General features: G+C 41.6%; 1 protein-coding gene across 1 annotated transcript in view; it reads right to left on the reverse strand.

Annotated features, from left to right (window-relative positions):
• Positions 1-13314: 13314 nt before the first annotated feature.
• The window catches only part of EVA1A (eva-1 homolog A, regulator of programmed cell death), a 62598-nt gene continuing 52615 nt past the window's right edge, over positions 13315-23297 (reverse strand). The window contains exon 5 of the mRNA XM_064269068.1: positions 13315-15382. Within this exon, the coding sequence (XP_064125138.1) occupies positions 15006-15382 (377 nt within the window). The 3' untranslated portion in view covers positions 13315-15005. The remainder of the gene's footprint in view (positions 15383-23297) is intronic.

Genomic DNA, 23297 nt, shown 5'->3' on the forward strand with positions numbered 1-23297 from the left:
GACGAGTTCAAACGGCCTGGCAGAAACCAACCTGAAATGTTGATGTTAGGCGCCATTGAGTCAGCTCTGACTCATAGTGACTCTACGTACAATAGTACAAAACACTGCCTGGTCCTGTGCCATCCTCACAATTGCTATTCTTGAGCCCACTATTGCAGCCACTGTGTCAATACATCTTCCTCTTTTTGGATGACCCTCCACTTTACCAAGAATGATGTTGTTTTCTAGTGACTGGTCCCTCCTGATAACATGTCCAAAGTACATGAGATGAAGTCTTGCCACCCTTGCTTCCAGTGAGCATTCTGGCTGTACTTCTTCCAAGGCAGATTTGTTCGTTCTTCTGGCAGTCCATGGTATACTCAATGTTCTTCGCCAAGACCATAATTCAAAACTCGAAATACTGCAATTAATATTACCACTTTGTACATTAAAATTACCTCAATTGCAAAAGGGCTTTTGGATACTAAAACTTAACATTCAATCATTCACTCAGCACATGTTTCCTGAGAACATACTAAGGGCTGAGCATTGTGCTAGGAATACTGAGTAAGACAAATTTACTGATGGCATAGAACTTAGAGTCTAGTTGGGAAGACAAGCAAGAAAGCAAGGAATTACCTACCTAAATAACCTTTAAGCACTGGGTGCATAAGAGCATTTAAACTCAGTTAATACACTGCCCACCTCTCCATTTGCAACTTGTCAAGGTTGACCATCTGGTCTCTGTTTCCCACTGAACCAGGGAACATCAGTGTTTCCAACATCCTTCATACTTTCAGGGTTAGGCACAGGAGCAGAATTGGGCATCCTCAACACAGATGAGGTCCTTAGCAACATCTGCTGCCTTCCTGGCCCCTAGAGAAGTCTTTGCCTTCTGACACCCATCACCTAGAATGAACTGGTGGTGATGGGCTGCTGGTGAGCCATTATACCCACGTGTAAGTTGATTCATAAAGTTCAAAATCTACTCAGGGGATTGGGGAGAACCTCCAAAAGTAGCCTTCGATTTTCATGCCTTTTATATACTCATATCGTTCAGAAATAACTCAGAATTCTAGAGTCGGTTCCACTCTGGACCCAAATTTCTGAGATAGCCTTGGGAATTCCATGTATTGGTATCTCTTCTGAGACCTAGAACACAAGCAGTGCTCGCTTCAAATTTCGATTTTAATCAGTGTTATGCATTCAGCCTAAATGATTTAGGGCGGCTTTTCCCAAACTGTTCTGTGGACCCCTAATTCCAAGGGGTGGTAACTGGTGGTAACTGGCGATCTGCACAATGTAATGGGAGAAATGTTGTCTTAAGAGATACTGGTCTGTTTAGTGAACAGTTTAGTGAACAGTTTTGAATCCTAAGGGTTGTCTGTATCTGCGACAAATAACTGGTTGCCAGGGATACCACTGTGTGCAAATTATCCAAAACATTATTGAGCAGATGGATTATTAGTTGGAGGGGGAAAAATTCATCTGAACTTAAGAGGCAGGTGGAGATAAATATTCTGATTGCAAAGGAAGTCACAGGGTTTATATGGCTGACATAAAAGCACACTCATATAATTTTAAGGGCTCGCTTCCTTCCTGTTCTTCTGCCAACAGGGACGTCATTAGGTTTGAGGTCGACACCTGGCAGAAGCCATTCAGAACCTGTGGCCAACTAATGCAGCCATGCCCTATATCCCAGGCCTTCAGTCATCTGCCTCCCCTTCTCTTTCAGCCACGTTCCACGCTGCAGTTCTTCTGTCCCCTATTGATCTTACAACTGAGCTCTTCCTGGGGTGCCTTTTCCAAGTAATTTCTAAAACCTTTGCTCTGTAAGCAGCAATATCTCCTACACTCTGAACTTTCTCTGACAACTTTCCCTTGACCTCCTACTCAGCTTGCCTATAGGAGCTCACTATAGTTCCTTTCTTTTATTTTTCCTAAATTTTACTTATTTCATTGTTGAGAATATACACACCAAAACATACACCAATTCAGCAGTTTCTATGTGTACAATTTAGTGACATTGATTACATTCCTCACTCTCCTTTTCTGAGTTGTTCCTCCCTCATGAACACAAACTCACTGCCCTTTAAGGTTTCTATCTAATTGTTCGAGTTGCTGTTGTCAATTTGACCCCATAAAAATTTTTTTTTTTTTTTTTAGATAGTCCTTGGAGTCCTGGTGGCTCAGTGGCTTAGACCTTGGCTCGTAACCAAAAGACTGGCAGTCCGAATCTACGAGCCACTCCTTGGAAACTCTACGGGGCAGTTCTACTCTGCCCTTTAGGGCCACTATGAGTTGGAATCAGCTCGACGGCAACGGGTTTGGTTTTTTGTAAATAGCTCCTAAAAGAGCATAACGCTCAAGGCAGGCCTTTTTTACTAGTTGAGTTACGTTATTGTTTAGTTTTAAGATGACTTCAGGGGATATTTTTGGTTTAAAGTTTAAAGATTATTTCAGGGGAATAGTTTCAGAGGTTCATCCACCTTCCATGGCTCCAGGAAGTCTAGGGTCTATGAGAATTTGATATTATGTTCTGCATTTCCCCCATTTTGATCAGGTATCGTCTACGGAATCTTTGATCAAAATATTCAGTAATAGTAGCTGGGCACCATTCAGTTCTTGTCCCACGGCAAAGAAGGCAGTTTACCTCATGGAGACAATTAGCCACACATTCCATATCCTCCTTGCATTCCTGACTTTCCTTCTTCCTCTTTTGCTCCAGGTGAATAGAAATCAATTGTGCCTTAGATGGCTGCTTGTAAGCTTTTAAGACTCCAGGTACTATACAACGAACTAGGAAGTAAAACAGAAGCACTAAATACCTTATCAGGCTATGAAACCATGACCCTAAACCTCCAAACCAAGAAATCAAATCCCATGAGGTGTTTGATTGTACATAAGCAGCCTCAGCAGCTACTCTTTTTTGTTGTTTCAAATATATTTATCACACAACCTTTGTCAATTCAACTGTTTACAAGGGTACAGCATATTGACAGCAATTACAATAATCGGCTGTGCAATATCCTTAATCAGTGCAATTTTCCTTCACCGTTAACCTCTTTATTCCCCTTTCCTCCTATCCCTGGTAACCACTAATAAACTTTGGTCTCTATACATTTGCCTTTTCTTTTCTTTTTTTAAATTGTACTTTAGATTAAGGTTTACAGAGCAAACTAGTTCCTCATTAAACAATACACATACTGTTTTGTGACATTGGTTGCCAACATCGCGGCATGTCAACATTCTCCCCTTCTCAAACTTGGGTTCACCATTACCAGCTTTCCTGTCCCCTCCTGCCCTCTCATCCCTGCCCCTGGGCTGGTGTGCCTACTTAGTCTTATTTTGTTTTATGGGTCTGTATAATCTTTGGCTGAAGGGTGAACCTCAGGAGTGACTTCAGTATTGAACGGCATCCTGGGCCATACTCTTGGGGTTTCTCCAGTCTCTGTCAGGCCAGTAAGTTTGGTCTTTTTTTTTTTTTTTTGTGGGAAGTCTTTTTATTTCCTGAGACCTTCTGGTGAAGCCTATGATTCTTCTACAACCTTAGGAACGTAGGGCTGGTAAAGGTATTAGTTTCTCATTGCTGCTGTAAAAAATTTCCACAAACTTATTAACTAAAACTAACACAAATGTATTATCTTACAGCTCTGGAGGTTGGAAATCTAAAATGGATCTTTTTTGGGTGCAGTAGAAATCTACACAACTCAAGATACAGCAGTTCAACAATTTCTACGTGTACGATTCAGTGACATTGATTACATTCTGCAAGTTGTGCAACCATTCTTGCTATCTTTTTTCCAAATTATCCTACCATCAGGAACCTGTATTCAATTCACCCTAAAAAAAAATTCCCTCTTTTCCCTTTTTATCCCCTACTGATAACCACTAATAATTTTTGGTTTCTATAAACCCCTGGTGTGGTAGTGGTTGAGAGTTATGGCTGCTAACTAAAAGGCCAACAGTTCAAATCCACTAGGTGTTCCCTGGAAACCATATGGAGCAGTTCTACTCTGTCCTACAGGGTTGCTAAGAGTTGTTCAAGTCTCTGCTTCCAGATCATCTGGGTATATACTTAGAATTGCTAGGTCATATGGTAGTTCTATGTTCGACTTTTTGAGGAACAACCAAACTGCTTTCCACAGTGGCTGTACCAATTTACATCCCCACCAGCAATAGATGAGCGTTGCTTTTCCTCCACAACCTCCCGAACACCTAATATTTTTTGGTTTTTTTGTTTATCATTGCCATTCTAGTAGGGATGAGATGGTATCTCATTGTGGTTTTGACTTCCATCTCCCTAATGGCTAATGGGAAACCCTGGTGGTATAGCGGTTAAGAGCTACGGCTGCTAGCCAAAAGGTCAGCAGTTTAAATCCACCAGGCGCTTCTTGGAAACTCTATGGGGCAGTTCTACTCTGTCCTATAGGTAGCTATCAGTCAGCATCGACTTGGTGGCAATGGGCTTTTGTTTTGTTTTGTTTTAATAGCTAATGACTTTCAGCATCTTTTCCTGTGCTTGTTGGCCATTTCAATATCCTCTGGTGAAATTTCTGTTCAAGTCCTTTGCACATTTTCTGATTGAGTTGTTTGTCTTTTTGTTGTTAAATTGTAAAAGTATTTTATAAATTTAGAATATTAGACCCTTATCAAATATATGGTTCCCCAAAATTTCTCCCAATCTGTAGGTTGTAAGAATCATGTAAGACCTGCAGTGCTGGGTTGAACATAGAAGGTGGAGTGAAAGTTCTATCACATTGTCATATCTGGGTATCGTAGATGAAGACAGGAGAGACTGAAAAGTTGAAAGAGACAAAGAAATGGTTCATAGTAGAGAAAAGAATAAATTAAGGCAGACAAAACAGACCACCATCCATGTGTCAGTTTATCATACTGCAGTGGCTTGCATGTTGCTGTGATACTAGAAGCTATACTTCAAACACCAGCAGGGTCACTCATGGCGGACAAGTTTCAGTACAACTCCCAAACAAAGACAGACATGCTGGCAATTATGAGGATGACACAGAACCGGGCAACATTTTGTTCTGTTTTACATAAGGTTGCCATGAGTCAGAGTCAACTTAATGGAAGCTATCTATCTATCTTGAACTTAAGAAATCAACTTTGTCACACAATCAAGCCTTTGGGGCTCTGGAACAGCACACTGCAATAGGACCTTTTGCACAATCTCCAAAATTTCATTCGTTATTTTATTAATTCAAAAAATAAAGAGAAGTTGCTGTGAGACAGGCCCTGCATGCACCCTTAGAATTCACAGGTGAGTGAGATATGGTACAGCTGTTAGGGACTCAGAGATTCGTGGCATAAAGACAGTGCAAAGAGTCATATGGAGTGTGAAAGTGTAAGGAACAGCAAGGACACAAAGAAGGAATTAGACTCTATCTAGAAAAAACAACGAAGATATTCTTACCCCAGGGTAAGAAAGCAACTCATATCTTTGTTGTTGTTGTTAGTTGCCAGTGAAATTGGACCAATTGGTCCATGCCCAGCATGCAAGAAACCGAACTCTCAGATGCTGTGTTTTGAGAGGAAGAGCTTATTTTGCAGGCTAGTAAGTGGGAATTCAGGCTAGCAAGTGGGAATTTGACCTCAGATTGAGTTCCCCGATTTGTGCAAGCACTGTGCAGTTTATAGTTATACCTATTCATTTAGGGGTGGAGGGAACCATAGGCAGGATCAGAGGTGTTAGCTAGTCATAGTTTTTACTGAGTATTTATTACAAGGCAGGGCTAAGGCTCGGCACAGAAGTGGCTGACAGACTAAATGCTTTTGAAATGTGCTCATCGGTTGTCGTTGATGCATTTCCGGTGATTTTGGTTCCTTGGCATGAGTCTTTTTTAGTTCCTTGACATAAGTTCTCTTGTGTTATTGAGCGTGCATGGCAGCCCAGGGCGACCCCGTGTGTGTAGAGTAGAACTGCTTCATGAGATGTTGTTGGCTATCATCTTAACGGAAGCAGATCACCAGGCCTTTTTATCCAAGGTACCACTGGGCGGGTTTGAACCACCAACCATTTTAGGTTAGTTGTTGTTGGGTGCCGTCGACTCAATTTTTGACTCACAGCAACCTCATTTGACAGAGTAGAACTGCCCCCATAGGGTTTTCTAGGCTGTAATCTTTATGGGAGCAGATCACCAGGTCTTTCTCCATTGGAGCTGCTGGGTACGTTCAAACCACCAACCTTTTGGTTAGCAGCCAAGTGCTTAACTTAGTAGTCAATGGCAAACCATTTGCGCCACCTAGGGATCTCATAACTTTAGAACTTAAAAAAAAAAAAAAAATTATGAATTTTCAAATCAACCTTGGTCATGATGCAGATTTTCAAGAAGGTATCAACTGGGAAGAAATTGGAAGTTAAAAGTTTTGGCGCTATTTTTTTAAATGTTAAAGCCAGTACTCAGGAAGAGGGAATAATGTATCATGATCTTTAAAGCCTGATTTGGGCTACCAAACAATTAGATCAACACACCTTGTCTGAGCACATTAAAGGAGTCCATTTTCAGTTTGTGCAACCACAGCGTAGGTTGAGAAGATGAAGAAAGGCATAAGAAACAAGGCTCATGTTGCTCTGCCCAAAGCTGACTAGAAGAGCAAGAGGATGTGAATTTATCAGAACTGCCACTATGAGAAACAGGAGGCTGAAGCTTTTGGGACAACTATGATAATAGGCATGAGCCCTGGTGGCACAGTAGGTAAAGCACTAGGCTGCTAACTGAAATTTCAGTGGTTCAAATCCACCAGCAGCTCCACGGAAGAAAGATGTGGCAGTCTGCTTCCTTAAAGATTTACAGCTTTGGAAACCCTATGGGGCAGTTCCACTCTGCCCTACAGGGTCATTATGAATTGGTATGGACTCAACGGCAGTGGGTTTGTTTTTTTGTTTTTTTAATGGTAATAGGCAGAAAGTATTTACTGACCTACTTTGTTTTGACAAGGCAGAATATAAGAAATACATACGTGTAAGTAAAATATTAGAATAAAAGGGGAACAGTACCATGAGGAACATACAAATGAATTTCAAAATATTTACCATCAAAAGAGGAAAGGCAAGAAACAAGTTAACTTCACCCCTAACATGAAGGTGAATGGATGGATATCTTTGATAAACGTAAAATAACCCTAGCAAAATTTTTTTTTGCTAGGTGAAGGGAAATTGCTTCCAAAGTAGGAGAGTTATTCTGATCTTTAGAACTGCATCTAAAGTTTTGAATAAATTGTATTCATGAAGAATGAGTTGAGAGTAAGCATGTCTAGACATATGAAGTTGGAACCAGAGACTTCAAAAGCTCTTCCACCCCTAAGTGCAAGGATTTATCTTATCAATTTCTATCCTCTCACACAAAGTGCAATGTGGATGCTCCTGTTCAGTGGGTGTTGTCTTAGTTCCTTAGTGCAGCAGTAATAGAAATACCACAAGTGGGTGACTTTAAAAAATAGGATTATTTTCTTACAGATCTGGAGTCTAAAAGTTCAAATCAGGGTCTTCACCATTTCAATTTCTTTCTTGTAGGTCCCTGGTGTTCCTTGGTTCCTTGGCTTGTAGATGATCCTCACATGGCGTCTGTCTTCCCCTGTTTGTGCATACCTGTGTCTAATCTAAGGAGACCTGGTGATGCAGTGGTTAAGTGCTCAGCTGCTACCTGAAAGGTAGGTGGGAGAAAGATATGGAAGTCTGCTGCCATGAAGATTACAGCCTTGGAAAACCTATAAGGCAGGTCTACTCTGTCCTACAGGGTTGCTGAGTTGAAATCTACTCAATGGCAATGGGTTTGATTTTTTTGGTTTTTGTCTAATCTGCTCTTTTTATAACTCAAAAGTGATTAGGTTTAGAATTTACCTTATTTGGGCATGACCTCATTAACATAACATAGACAACTCTATTTCCAAACAGGATTACATCCACAGGTCCAGGGGTTAGAATTCCAACACATATTTTGGGGGAACAGAATTCATTCCATAACAGTGGCCTTTTGTATGGTCACTCAGAAACCCAGGCTCCTTCCATTTTGTGGCTCCACCATTCCCTCAGAATTCTGGGTCTTGTGCTTCCAGCCACCAGACAGGGAGGAGAGTGTAGAGGATCTCATGGGAAGCTTTATGACTCAGGCTTCAAAAGAAACAGCAAAGGTCAAGTAGGTAACCCTGTAACATTCCATGGGGCAGCATTTGGTCACATGACCACATCTAACTACAAGGAAAACTGAGAAATGTAGTCCATCTGCCCAAGAGAAGGAGAATGGAGCCCTGATGGAACAGAGGTTAAGAGCTCAGCTGCTAACCAAAAGGTCAGCAGTTGGAATCCACCAGGCGCTCCTTGGCAAAACCTACGGGGCAGTTCTGCTCTGTCCTATTGGGTTGCTATGAATCAGACAATGGGTTTGGCTTGGTTTTTGGATGAGTTGGAATTGACTCTACGGCACACAACAACAACATAGCTCAACAAATAGTTGCGTAATGCATATGATGTGACAAGTGCTGTGCATCTGCTGGGACCCAAGATAAACAAGGCAGACTCCCTGCCTTTGAGTACAAATGGATAATTTCAAAACAACATGGTAAGAGCAGTGATCATAGCAAGCACAGGATACATGGAAATTTAGAGGACAATTCTTAGTCCAACCTGGGGAAGACTTAGAAGGCTTCCTGGTAGAGGACACATTGATGCTGAGTCAAGAATGATCAGAAGATTGGGAAAAAAAGAATAAGGGAAAGAAGAAGCAACAGCCAGAACAAAGAGTGTGGAAGAGAATTACAAGTAATCCAGTATTACTGGAGTGCAAAGGAATGAGCAAGGATGGGTAGGAGCTGAAACTATAGGGTCCTGCCGTGGGGGACTTGGAGTACTATATAGAGGCATTTAGGAATTTCAATAAGCAATGGGAGGAAATTAGGGGTGCTTAAAAGAGGGATTGATACATAGGCAGCTAAGCATTTATAAGGGATCAGTCTGGTAGTTGTATTCAGGATGTCTTTATGGGAAGTAAGACTTGAAGGCCAGTTTGAAGGCTTTCATAATCATTCAGGCAGGAGATGATCTAAGGCTTGAATTAAGTTGTAGAGAAGGGATAGATGCAAAAAAAAAAAAATGAAGACCTAAAATGTGCTAATTAGTTATATGTGAGGGTTAAAGCAAAAGGAGCCTGCAATTGATCCCAGGCTTCTGATATGGGTAATCCTGTAACTTGTGCTGTCACTCATTGTCTGACATAGAAAATAGAAATAGAGCAGTTGATGAGTGCAGTTTGGGGAGTTTTTCAGTTATTTACTGTGTATCAAACCACCTCAAAATTCAGTGGCATAAAACAACAACCATTCATGAATTTTGTGGGCCAGGAATTTAGGCAGGGCTCAACAGGGATAGGTTATCTCTGTTCCACACGGTCTGGGGCTTTGGCTGTTGTTGTTGCTGTTAGGTGCTGTCGAGTAGGTTCCAACTCATAGCGACCCTATGCACAACAGAACGAACACTGCCCGGTCCTGCGCCACCCTCACAATCGTTGCTATGCTTGAGCTCATTGTTGCAGCCACTGTGTCAATCCACCTTGTTGAGGGTCTTCCTCTTTTCCACTGACCCTGTACTTTGCCAAGCATGATGTCCTTCTCCAGGGACTGATCCCTCCTGACAACATGTCCAACGTATATAAGACGCAGTCTCACTGTCCTTGCTTCTAAGGAGCATTCTCGTTGCACTTCTTCTAAGACATATTTGTTCGTTCTTTTGGCAGTCCATGGTATATTCAATATTCTTCGCCAACACCACAATTCAAAGGCGTCAACTCTTCTTCGGTCTTCCTTATTCATTGTCCAGCTTTCACATGCATATGATGTGATTGAAAATACCATGGCTTGGGTCAGGCGCACCTTAGTTTTCAAGGTGACATCTTTGCTCTTCAACCCCTTAAAGAGGTCCTTCGCAGCAGATTTACCCAATGCAATGCGTCTCTTGATTTCTTGACTGCTGCTTCCGTGGCTGTTGATTGTGGATCCAAGTAAAATTGAAATCCTTGACAACTTCAATCTTTTCTCCATTTATCATGATGTTGCTCATTGGTCCAGTTGTGAGGATTTTTGTTTTCTTTATGTTGAGGTGTAATCCATAGTGAAGGCTGTGGTCTCTGATCTTTATGAGTAAGTGCTTCAAGTCCTCTTCACTTTCAGCAAGCAAGGTTGTGTCATCTGCATAACGCAGGTTGTTAATGAGTCTTCCTCCAATCCTGCTGCCCCGTTCTTCTTCATATAGTCCAGCTTCTGGGATTATTTGCTCAGCATACAGATTGAATAGGTATGGTGAAAGAATACAACCCTGACGCGTATCTTTCCTGACTTTAAACCAATCAGTATCCCCTTGTTCTGTCTGAACAACTGCCTCCTAATCTATGTAAAGGTTCCTCATGAGCACAATTAAGTGTTCTGGAATTCCCATTCTTTGCAATGTTATCCATAATTTGTTATGATCCACACAGTCGAATGCCTTTGCATAGTCAATAGAGCACAGGTAAACAGCCTTCTGGTATTCTCTGCTTTAAGCCAGGATCCATCTGACATCAGCAATGACATCGCTTGTTCCATGTCCTCTTCTGAAACTGGCCTGAATTTCTGGCAGTTCTCTGTTGATACACTGCTGCAGCTGTTTTTGAATGATCTTCAGCAAAATTTTGCTTGCGTGTGATATTAATGATATAGTTGAGAGGAGTCAAATGGCTGAGAGCTGGAATCACATGGAGATTTCTTCACTCACATGTATGGGGTCTTCATGGGGATGGCTGGAAGGATGGGCTCAGCATTGTAGGAGGTTTAGCAGCACATCTGGCCTCTACTCACTACATACCAATAGCAACCCTCCTTCCAATTGTGAGAACCAAAAAATATCGTCCTGATATTGCCAATTGCAGGACAAATGTCTCCTGTGGTTGAGCACCAGTAAGCTATATAGGTATGAAACTTATCCAGGACTGGATAGAAATATGTAAAATCGATAGCATGCCATTAGAGCCAGTGGTTATTAGAGCCATTGCAGCATATGAGATATCTCAGGCTATGTGGAGTGAGAAGACCAGTGGGTTAAGGTTAGAACTATGGATGGATCAATATTAAGAGGTAAGAAAAAGGAAGAAGAGTGAGAAAACTAAAAAAAAAAAAAAAAAAGATAGAAAACCAAGAAAGATAAGAAACATGGGTATAGTAGTTATTGCTAGTGTCTGCCCAGTATCCTATTTCTACTGTCTTCTTGGCCAGGCCTAACCCCCTTGGCCACAGTCATTGGTCCAGGGATGGATACATCACACAAGCAAGACCAAGGAGTCCTTCCCTGTGATTTTATATTCAGAATTTTGGAGCAAGGTGTTTCTTTCCCCTGGGGTCCTTGTATTGGGCTTATATAAATCCAGAAGTGCCTGTGACATGTTCCCTACCACATGGCTGAGGTTCAGCTGAATATGCCATACATTGATAATGACCATCTGTGCCTTGCAGGTAAGGAGGAGGCTCTCAAGAGTAGGTGGTGGGAGCTCCCTTACACCTGAGGAGGATCTCTTGAGTTCCTAAGGCACCTTACCCTTTTGAAAGCCTTGTCAGACTTGTAATTATCAGCTAGTGCTTTTCTGTGGAACCTAGGAAGATCAGGAAGCTGCACCAAAAGTATCTCTTCCCATGCTACCTTGCTGCTGTGTACTGAGCTAGGTAAATAGTGAGACTGTGCTACACGAACACACATACACACAATCTGTAGGCTATGTGGGAACTTGATCCATGGCAAGAAATCCAACTTGTACCAACTCTAACACAAGTGTGTCACAATTTCATATGCAGTAGAAAGAAATGAGGCCAGTAGCAGAAAAAAGCAAATGTGAGACCTAAGAGGAAAGACCAACCTTTTCCTAACATTTGAGCCCCTCAATCCAGTCATTCTTGAGGCCAGATCCAACTCTGCCCTTCCCAGTTATGTGAGTCAATAAATGCTCTTAAGTTGGATATCTTTCTGTTGTAAACCACTGTTGTTGTTGTTAGGGGCTGTCAAGTTGGTTCTGACTCACAGCAACCCTATGTACAACAGAATGAAACACTGCCTGATCCTGTGCCACCCTCACAATCATTGCTATGTTTGAGCTCACTGTTGCAGCCACTATGTCACTCCATCTCGTTAAGGGTTTTCCTGTTTTTCACTGACCCTGTACTTTACCAAGCAAGATGTCCTTCTCCAGGAACTGGTCTCTCCTGACAACATGCCCAAAGTACTGAAATAAAGTCTAGCCACCCTCACTTCTAAGGAGCACTCTGGCTGTACTTCTCCCATGATAGACTTGTTCATTCTCCCGGAAGTTCACGGTATATTCAATATTCTTCAGCAACACTGTAATTCAAATATATCAATTCTTCAGTCTTCCTTATTCTTTGTCCAGCTTTCACATGCATATGAGGTGATTGAAAATATCACGGTTTGGGTCAGGCGTACCTTAGTCATCAAAGTGACATCTTTGATTTTTAACACTTTGAAGAGGTCTTTTGCAGCAGTTTTGCCCAATACACTACATCATTTGATTTCTTGACTGCTGCTTCCATGGTCATTGATTATGGCATAACTTCCAACATCACAGCAAAATGCAAGCCACCACAGTACGACAAATTGACAGATGAGCAGTGGTGTTGCAAACTAAAACGGCCTACTATAGACACTGGAACCAGGAATGGCATGGCAGATCTAAAAGATGGAGTCAAGACTGAATCAGAGCAAGGAAGGCAACAGTGGAGATGCCCTTATCTTAGGCTGAGAAGCAGAAATTTTTGTTATATGCAAATGAAGCAACTCGTTAAACTGTCAACTAGTGTATTTTTTGACTCAGGCTATGCCCCCACCACCCTAAAGACTGGAATTTTATGGACTTGGTAGAAAGGCATCAGGATATTGGAGTAAAAAGTGGAAAAACCAGATGCCCCAGCTCCCACCAAAACATTATCTACCACTGTAGCCCCTACCTAACAAGGGTCATAATCACTGCCTGTAATCAGCCTTGGATGCATCCTGGAAATAAAGTCAGCTCTAAATTGTTTCATTTTTGTCAGAGACACAGATCAAGATTCTGACTCACAGTGACCCTATAGGACAGATTAGAACTGGCCTATAGGGTTTCCCAGGAACAGCTGGTGGAGTCAAACTGCTGACCTTTGGCTAGCAGCCAGGATCTTAACCACTGCACCAGCAGGGCTCCTTAGCAGACCAAAATAGATGATGTTAATTTAAAGCTTAGGATAATGGGATGATTCCCACAGTTGTTGCTAAGGGACTGAAAACACAAGGGTTCAGAGATCCTGATTTAGCAAGATTTTTGGTACTTGTTAGTCGCCACTGAGGCCACCCAAAATGAGGTCAATCACAGATGGTTTTGAACAAACTGTATCGCCCCTTTGGCAAACAGATTCATGACTGCTCAGTTCTAAAGACAGCCCTCCAACCCCTGTAACAGTGAGTGGGTTGCTAAAGAACAGAGGCCCAGCCAGAAGAAGTCTCCTGAGCATCCACATAGGCATGGCTATGAAGTCATTGGATAGGAGGGATCACAGTAGGAAGGTTCTAGCAACCAGATAGGCCAAACAGGAATTCACTCCATGACAAGAGAAGGGAGCCAACAGACAGATCTCACTATCCATGTTTATTAGTCTGCATGACGTCACGCCCTCCTCTGTAACCATTTCTAAATGTGGCGCAGCCTTGCCTCTCTTCCTTCCCTACCAACTTCCTACCTCCATAAATGGGCCACAGTCTTATTCCAGCCTTAGGTAAATCTTCTATTCCTTTATCTGCCTAACAATAACTCAATCATACAACCATACTGCAACCCTAACATACAACATACAGAAAATGAAAAGGTCATAGTCATACTGGAGCTATTTCTCCATTCAGATCCTTGAAGGGCTTGGCAAAAGATCATACTCACCTATATAACAGGGTTGTTATTTAAGGTAAACAAAAAAATCACAGAAACAGACATAAAACAAAGATGATTTTATGTAACATTTATTTTTTTACCCTATCCTAATTTTGGCTTTATTCCTCACCTTCTCCCATTCCCATTCGTCTCTTGGAAAATCAAAGTTATTTGTGTTTTTGCACAAAATGTTTAAAATCATGTACATCTGCAGTTATAACAAAACTGTCTTCTCTTCGGAAGGGGGAGAAAAAAAAAACCCACAACATTTATTTTTATGCAGCATTTTCAAATATACATATTAATATATATATTTTATAAACTATTTAAAATAAAACCCTTCATCCTTTGAGGTTATTGACATTTTATAATTCACTGACACTTCTCCCATAATACAATAATTCTATTCATTTTCATGAATGAGGTGAGGAAATACACTAAAAAATAGGATTTTAATCCCTGAGGTGCCAGTTAAAATGGACAAGGTTACCATTGCAACACAAGATTAAAAAATTAGCTATAAATAATAAGCATGGATCATGCTATCTGGATCAAAATGACCTCCATAGCATGGAGTCACTTAGAAAATTGCATTTATTGGGTTAAGTTCACCCTGCTATTCCTAGCCCTGATGCCACAACAATCTTTGCTTTTGCAAAGGAGTAAGACATCCTAATGAAATCTGTTGAAACTTCAAAGAGCCTCAAAAATCGAGAGAAACCACAGTCCCGTTTCTCTGATTTCTACCCATACATTGCTGGAGACAGTTTTCCAGCACCATTCCAAGACTTGGAAAGGTGGATGAGCCAACTTGGTTTTTCTATTTCTCCACACATTCAGTCAAAAAAAAAGGGGCAGAAATCAGCCTTCCTGGCTAGACTATGGGTTGTCCTGCTTTTCTCTGCCGCCGTAACAAAAATCCAGGCATTCATTCCTCTCCCATCTGCTTGTGTCTATCAGCAGAACTGGGTTCAGTGCCCTGTGCCCACCCACCCTCGTGTAGACCCTGTTTCTTCTAGGCAGCTCCCAGCAGCTCGGGCTTGAAAGGCTGGTGGGGATGCTGCACCGCTGCCCCGCTCTCTAGTAGTAGCGGTTCAGGCTCCTGGTCCCGGGCACCTCAGGCTGGCCATTCATCCAGATCTCCCGGATGATGCGTTCCCGCTCCTCCAGTCGCTGGGCCCGCTCCAGCTCCTCTGCGGAGGTGAAGACGTTCTTGTTCAAAGTCCTCTCGAAGCGGCGGTGTCTGCGGACGGAGAGGTCAGACGCGGTGTCCAAGCTGCCATCCTCACTGTCGCTGCTTTCGCTGCTGCTCTCTTCGTCCTGCAGGAACTTCCTCCTGGGGGGGCGCCGCCGGCAGTCCGTGTGGCAAGAGATTCTCATCACCAAGGCAACCAGGGTGAGGACCAGTCCGACGCACACGCCAGAAACAAAATATAGGGCTGCTCGCTCAGGATTCTCTGAAGGAGAACGAGAAAAAAAAAAAATATTAGAGAGACCAAATATGAATCCAGCCCACATCACAAACCTTATCAGGCTCCCAAGCTCTGATGGTTACAAACTCTGCCCTCCCATATGACAAGTTTCTTAATGCATTAAAAAAAAATTACAGACCAATGCTGAAGCTGGGTCAAGGGCATATGGGGTTCTTTTCCTATTCTTGCAACTTGAAGTCTGAAATTATTTCAAAATGAAAACTTAAAGAAAATATAACTATTTAGCAACTGTACTTAAGAACCATTTGTTTCAAACCATTTTGTGACCCGTGGGACACAGTGTATCCCAAACACTTCTTAAGCCTCTGGAGTTCTTGGGGAAGGAGGTAGCCTGATTTTAATGTGTTTAGCCTCATGGTGAGAGCCTTTTGAAATGCATAAAACTCAAGAACCCTGAGCTGGAGCCTCATTTTTGTGTAAATTGAGCATTGTTTTAGGTGATTCCTCCTGGATGTGTAAATTTTCTAAACTTTTGACAGGCTTGTCTTTATTTCTGTGAGATAAGCCTCCTCACTTTGTTTCCCAGTTACTATGTTCTTGTGAGAACTTATTTATCATGAGAATAATGTATTCTTAGTCTTCATTCATTCAGAGTGGCCATTTTCTCCTTGGCACCATTCATTGTTTCCAGGTGTTACTGGCTCCCTGCTTTTCTAGCTTATGAACAGTCAACAGCGCCTTTGCAATAAGGAATAATGCATTACAGTGGTACTTTTCAAGAGACTCGAACTCCTATAAGTTATTCTTACCCCTCATTAAATCTTAGGGCCCAATCATTGCTTCCATGTGTAGCTGTTAGTACTGCTTTTGTTATAATGAAGAATACACAGTAGTGGTAATTTTCCTGAGATTCAAATGCTTTTAGTTTTATTTATTTGGCCTGTAAGTACTACTTTTGCAGTAATGAAGAATGCATTGTAGTGGTAATTTTCCTAAGATAATAAAATCCTTCGGCTTTATTTGGGCTGTAAGTGCTGATTTTGTAGTATGGAAGAATGTATTGTATCATGTTTTGAAAAGTTTCATGTTTTGAAAATTTTCAAGAACTAAAATTAAAAAAAAAAAAATTTATCCTTGACTCATATCATCAGTATTTACTATGTCCAGGGTCTGCCGGGACAATGTCATTCCACATAATGAGTATCAAAATCCATAACTCATAATAAAATTCTGAATTAGTCCTTTAATTGGCATGCCTTAATTAGTGAAAAAACACAGTATCAAGAAAAAATTCTAGTGCTCTGTAACAGAAATACCACAAGTGGAGGGCTTCAACAAACACAAGTTTATTCTCTCACAGTCTAGTAGGCTAGAAGTCTGAATTCAGGGCATCAGCTCCAGAGGAAGATTTTCTCTCTGTGAACTCTGGAGGAAGGTCCTTGTCACCAATCTTCCCCTGGTCCAGGAGCTTCCCAGCACAGGGACCCCAGGTCCAAAGGATGCATGCTTCCAGCAATTCTTGCTTGGTGGTATAAGGTCCCCCGTCTCTCTGCTTGCTTCTCTCTTTTATATCTCGAAAGAGATTGACTTAAAACAGAACCTAATCTTGTAGATCGAGTCCTCCCTCACTAACATAACTGCCACTAATCCCACCTCATTAAAATCACAGAGGTGGGATTTGAAACACATAGGAAAATCACATCAGGTGACAAAATCTTAGACAATGGCTAAATTTCAAGAAACATTATTTTTTAACTATTTGCAGTCATTCTTCTGAACATCATAATATTCTAGCACAGAAAATATTAGAACCATAGCCTATACCTCTTTAATCTATATTTCTAAGCATAATCATAAAGCTCTAAATAATATTTTTATGGCCAGATCCCTATATCTTCTTTCACTGAACTTATTATCAAGTAAGCCCTGTTAGGCTTTAACAAAGGTGATGGCATTAAAGCTATCTTCCCCATTTAAAAAAAAAAAAAAATGTTACCCATTCGGGTTTTTTTTGTAATTCAAATACAAAAACTTCATCTTGTTAAGGTGGGCCTATTTGGACTCCACAGCACTGGGTTGTTTTTTATTGTTCCAGACTGTTTAGATCTTTTATAATCTTGATTTTGTCATTGAAAATAATCTCTCACTGCCAAGTTACACATGTTAGTTTTGGTCAGTCACTAAAACCAACCTGTATAACTCTACCCAAGACAATGTAAAACCATAGAAGGGGAGAGTTACTTGTAACAAGCTACTAAAGCCCTATTTCCAGGTTAATATTGACCCCACCCCCCTCAATATAAGTGGAAGCCATGTTCTTCAGCAGTCATGAATTTACCTAGTCATCCTATCATGTGGTCTAGGTGTCTCAACCTTATCTTCAAGATACAAGAGAGCTCACAAGACGTCTCACTGATTTCCCTCATGTTCCATGTGCACCTCCATCATATCCAGCATGCTGCTTTATTTACTGTCATTTTTACCTCTGTCTCCCCACTAGACTGTGTGCAGCAGGAACTGAATCTAATTAAGTCTTTGAATTCCCAGGACCTACAAAAGATTTCAACCACAGAGGTCCAAATATGTTTCTACAATTTAACAAAATCCATTGATGTCATCAGCCCCAAGCTTCAGAATCACTCCCTTTTTTTCTTCTCTTCCTCCTTGCAGTCCTCCCTCTATATCTTCTTCCTCCTCCCTTTTCGGTTACCTTTGAGGAAATAAAAAGAAAGGTAGTGCTGTTTCCCTAGGCCACATGACTAGTAGAAGGGCCTGTGCAAACAAACCAAGTCTCCAAGGCTATCTGGTTCTGAGGTCTATACTCTTCTCACTATTCCATTGTGCTTCTGTGGCACTGCTATCAATGCTGAGGTGCTACCACTACACAGGGCTGTTGGGAGAATCAACGTAGACACTACTTGTTCCCATTGAGTTCATTCCAACTCATGGTGACCCCATGTGTTACACAATAGAACTGCTCCATAAGGTTTTCTTGGCTGTAATCTTTACGGAAGCAGTTTGTCAGGTCATTCTTCCACAGAGCTGCTGGGTGGGTTTGAACCACCAACCTTTAGGTGAGCAGCTGATTGCAAACCGCATATTCTACCCAGGGTCCTCTGTTCTCAGAATCCATTTGCTTATTCACTGACAAACTCCTATGCCAAAAGCTGTGGGGCCACAAGACAGGGTACCACCTCTGCCCTTAGGTTTATAATTGCCCTAAGGAAGTAATGACTGGGACAGCCCATGAAATCCACACCAATCTGCACTTATCTATAATTAGCTCATGTTGGCCTGGTCCAAATAAGTTTGTACAAAGCTATCAGGGAATACATTAGTATGTAACAACATGTTATCTGATTACAGGCTGGAATGACCCTGATTTTTATCAAGATGATACAGCAAAGAGAAAAGTCTTAAGCCATCAGATACACTGGCCACATCTCAGGAAAATAAGAGTCCTGGGCTTGGAATCCTATGGTTTGGTTAAATCTGATGATTTGTCTTTCTTTTGTAAAGTAGGGGGAAGGCTCACTCAATGATTAGGCAAATGAACTTGGGCCAATCACAACCTTGCTGAGCCTTGCAGTCTAACTGGATAAATAGACACAAAACAAAAATAATTGGAGTTGAGTGTCACCGAGTAAAATAATGCTAGTGTCTATGGAGTACCATTGGGGTAAACTCAGAGAGCGGCCGAATTGGTGAAAAGTCAGGGTGCTTGGGGGATGAAAACCAAAAAGGCAAGAAAGGTTCAGTCCAGAGTGGTCTCTATAAAGCCTAGCTACAATGATAATCCAAAAGGAAAAAATGCTGTGATAGAGTAAAATGAAAATCCATTTGCTGGAAAATGGGTTCTGTGGTTTATAAAGATAAAACTTCTGCCAAGGGCCATGTCTTGGGCCTGTCTGCTCTGTCAGGGGTTCCCAAGGAGCTCTTTTTCTCTAAAATAGGCTTGATTCTCCCTCCAAAACCACCCTCAATTGCTAACAGAATGGACTTTCTGCTACCAGTTGCATTAGGCAGGAATAAGGTCATTCTGGTTGGGGTGACAGCTGGTCAGGGAGCCCAGGGCAAGCCTCTGTCCACACACCCATGGTCCAATCTGGCCATTGACCCTTCCTAAGTCCCTGTGGATCTGCAAAGGGCCTACAATTTACCTGACGGCTGTGAGCTTTACTCTAGATGAACAGTCTTCATAGTGGGTACACATGCCCCCAGGGATACATAAAGACTGTCCAAAAGGTGAACAGACAAGACAATTTGAAGGGAATCAATTTATAGACCTTCAATAGCCATTTTCATTGTTCTTTCCTATACCGAATCTGCCTTAGAAGGTGTTTTTGTGATGGAGGGGTGAGCTCTCCCCCAGCACCCACTTCCACAGGTGGCCTTCCTCCATTTCAGGAAGATAGAACTCCTCCCACATCCCAAATCTTACCATGGAGCACTGCCACTGGGGGCAAAAATGGCCACCAAGCGAAATAACAACTGAAAATATCCATATCAATGTCAAGGAGGTGAATGCCTCAAATGGCTGAGTAACATGTCTTTTTCCAAGTCGGTTTCCAGTTCTTCGTTTTCAACAGAGCTGAAGGGGAGCCTAATCAAGTTGTGAGCTGATAGATCATGAAAAATAATTTTTGATGACAGATCACTGTGATTTTTGGCATATAGCTGAAATTTAATTCAAAGACTTGAGTGACTTCACTACAACAAAACCTCTTTCGTTCCCATCTACTTATTTATGTGAACAAGTTTTCTCAATCCTCACATCTATAAAAATGAAAAATAGGAATTGAATGTTCATTGTCTCATTCTTATAATAAATGACATTTATCCATGAATATATAAACTAATTGGGGAAAAAAAAATCTATCCATCTCTTTAAGACCTATGTCATGGACTGAATTGTGTCCCAAAATACCTCTCAGCTTGGTTAGGTTATGATTCCCACTGTTGTGTGGTTGTCCTCCATTTTGTGATTTTCCTTTGTGTTATAAATCATAGAAAACCCTGGTGGCATAGTAATTAAGTGCTATGGTTGCTAACCAAAAGGTCAGCAGTTCAAATCCATCAGGTGCTCTTTGGAAACCCTATCAGTTCTACTCTGTCCTATAGGGTTGCTATGAGTCAAAATCAACTCAATGGCAATTTTTTTTTTTTTTAAATAAATCGTAATGTCTGCCTGTGGTTAAAGAGGATTAGGGTGGGATGTAATATCCTCGCTCAGGTCACATCCCTGATCCAATATAAAGGGAGTTTCCCAGGGGTGTGGCCTGCACCATCTTTCATCTTATAAGAGATAAAAGGAAAGGGAAGCAAACAGAGAGTGGGGGACCTCATACCACCAAGAAAGAAGCACCAGAAGCAGAGAGCCTCCTTTAGACCCAGTGTTCCTGCAAGGAGAAGCTCCTAGTACGGGGAAAGACTGATGAGAAGGACTTTCCTTCAGAGCTGACAGAGACAGAAAGCCTTCCCCTGGAGCTGAAGCCCTGAATTTGGACTTCTAGCCTACTAGACTGTGAGAAAATAAATTTCTCTTTGTTAAAGCCATCCACTTGTGGTATTTCTGTTATAGCAGCACTAGATAACTAAGACAACCCGCAGTTCCTAAAAATTATCATTTTTATGTTTAAAACCTGTTCCTGTAGTATCCAACCTCACACAAAACAAATCTCACACCAAACTCATCTTCTTTTACCTCAAATCAACAAGTTTTCTCTCCATTTCCCCTCCCACCTCTCTCCTTCCTTTTTTTTCTCTCGACTGCTTCCCTTCTGACCAAGTCTTCCCCATTCTCCCAGCCACCTATTCCCCAAGCCCCCAGGGTCACTGGGTCACCTTTGACTCACTTTGGTGTCTACCTCATGAATTAATCATTCTTAATAATTTGTTTTCATGTCTCTTCCATCCCTTCCATTCTCACTGCCATTTTTCCACACCTGGATTGTCACTCCAGCTTCCTAGGTGGACAATCTGACTCCAGTCCCTCTCACCTCCAATTCATTTTGCACACTGATACCAATGTAACATTTTTAAATGTGACTCCTATTATGTGACCTGTTATTTTTTCCAAAATTAAAAAAAAAAAAATAAGACTCTCAAAGCCCTCAATAATCTGGTTTCGATCTCCCTCCCTAAACTCCTCCACAGAAGCCCCTTATCCAGACAAGCCAAACACATCATTCTCTACCCCTGATCCACAAACAGAGCACAGTTATGTGCTCGGCTGCTAACTGAAAGGTTGGAGCTTCAAGTCCATCCAGAGGTGTCTCAGAAGGAAGACCTGACTGTCTACTTCTGACAGTCACTTTCAGCCACCGAAAAGCTTATGGAGCACAGTTCTGCTCTGACACACATGGGGCCACCATGAGTCAGAATTGACTTGACAGCAACTGGCTTTTGGACCCACAAACACACCCTCTTCGTGCCCATTCCTGACTCCTGAGCTGGAATGCCAGAACGTGGGCTCCTTAGCAGATATATTTCCTTGGATAATTAACTTTTAATAAAACTGAGTCTTTCTCGCTTGCATTGACGTAGTGCTCACAGTGTCAAGACTTGAACTTCATGCAAATATTTAAGCCCCACTTTGGGCAGTAGGAAGAATTATATAGTTTTTTTTTTTTTTTTTTTTGAGTTCTGTTAAGAATCACTTCATTACGAGTGTAAACAAAAATTCTAAATATGAGGACTTTCCTCCAGAACATTATTGTGAAAATTCACCTCGGGAAAAGGAGACATTAAAAGCATTCTGCATGTGGTTTAAAATGTATGATTTTGAGTAAATAAACTACCCAACAGTACACAACACAACAAAGTTAGTACTGCTCAGTATGACTGGCAAAAAATAAAAGGGTTTTGATTCCTGCATTGATTAAGCTTTGCCCCCTTAAGCAAATTAAAGGAATGGAACCATTTATAATTAGCTGGGACAGTGGTGGTTCAGTGGTAGGATCCTTGCCTTCCGTGTAGGAGGTCCAGGTTTGATGCTAGGCCAATGTACCTCACGCACAACCATCACCCATCTGTCAATGGTGAATTGTGGCTATGATGCTGAACAGGTGTCACCAGGGCTTCCAGAATAACAAGGACCAGGAAGAAAGGGCTGATGATTTACTTAAAAAAATCAGCCAGTGGAAATTATTGTGGACCACAATGGTCTGAGCAACAACTTACCATGGGGTTGGCACAGGACCAGGCAGCATTTTGTTCTGCTGTACATGGGGTAGCCATGAGTCGGGGGCCGACTCTACAATAGCTAACAATAAAAATAATTAAGCCACAGCTTTTTGAAGAATGAACTCAGCCAACAAGAGGAGTAAAGCCTCATTTCTGACATAACATCTTGGAAGAAGAGGCACCAACCAGAAACTGACTCTGCTCTGATGGGCAGGAGAATGGACTCCGTAGGAGTGAATGGTCAGATCCACATCCTTTATTGCCCAACTCAGCCAATAATTCAATCTCTTTTCCCTTAGTATAAGTGCCAAGCATTAAAAGAACTTAATTCAATCAATCCATGTTGGTAGGTTAGAAATCAATTTGGAAGAGGCTGCCTTTTAAGACCTCTAAATAGCTGAAGTATTCACCAAGGCAGCAAACATAGTCCTCCATTGTGGCATGACTACTGAGCTCTAGAATTCTGTCTCCATTTCTTGAAGGTTCACCTAAATTCCCTATAAGGATTTTCAGATCATGAGGGCTTCCAGCATAATCTTCCTGGACACTCTCTTCAATGAAATTAAAGTCAACAGAAACATACAAAGGCAGAATGGATGCAGCAGCAGAGCTACTCCCTTTCTGTCACAGCCCCTTCACAAGAGGAATCCTTTTATGAACCCTTTTCCAATATCTCAGTCTAAGAATATTTAAAAATGCATATAGATATGTTCTTGTTGTTGTTGTTAGGTGCCGTCGAGTCGGTCTGACTCAT

Source organism: Loxodonta africana, chromosome 15 (genome assembly GCF_030014295.1).
Source record: "Loxodonta africana isolate mLoxAfr1 chromosome 15, mLoxAfr1.hap2, whole genome shotgun sequence".
NCBI classification, from domain to species: domain Eukaryota; kingdom Metazoa; phylum Chordata; class Mammalia; order Proboscidea; family Elephantidae; genus Loxodonta; species Loxodonta africana.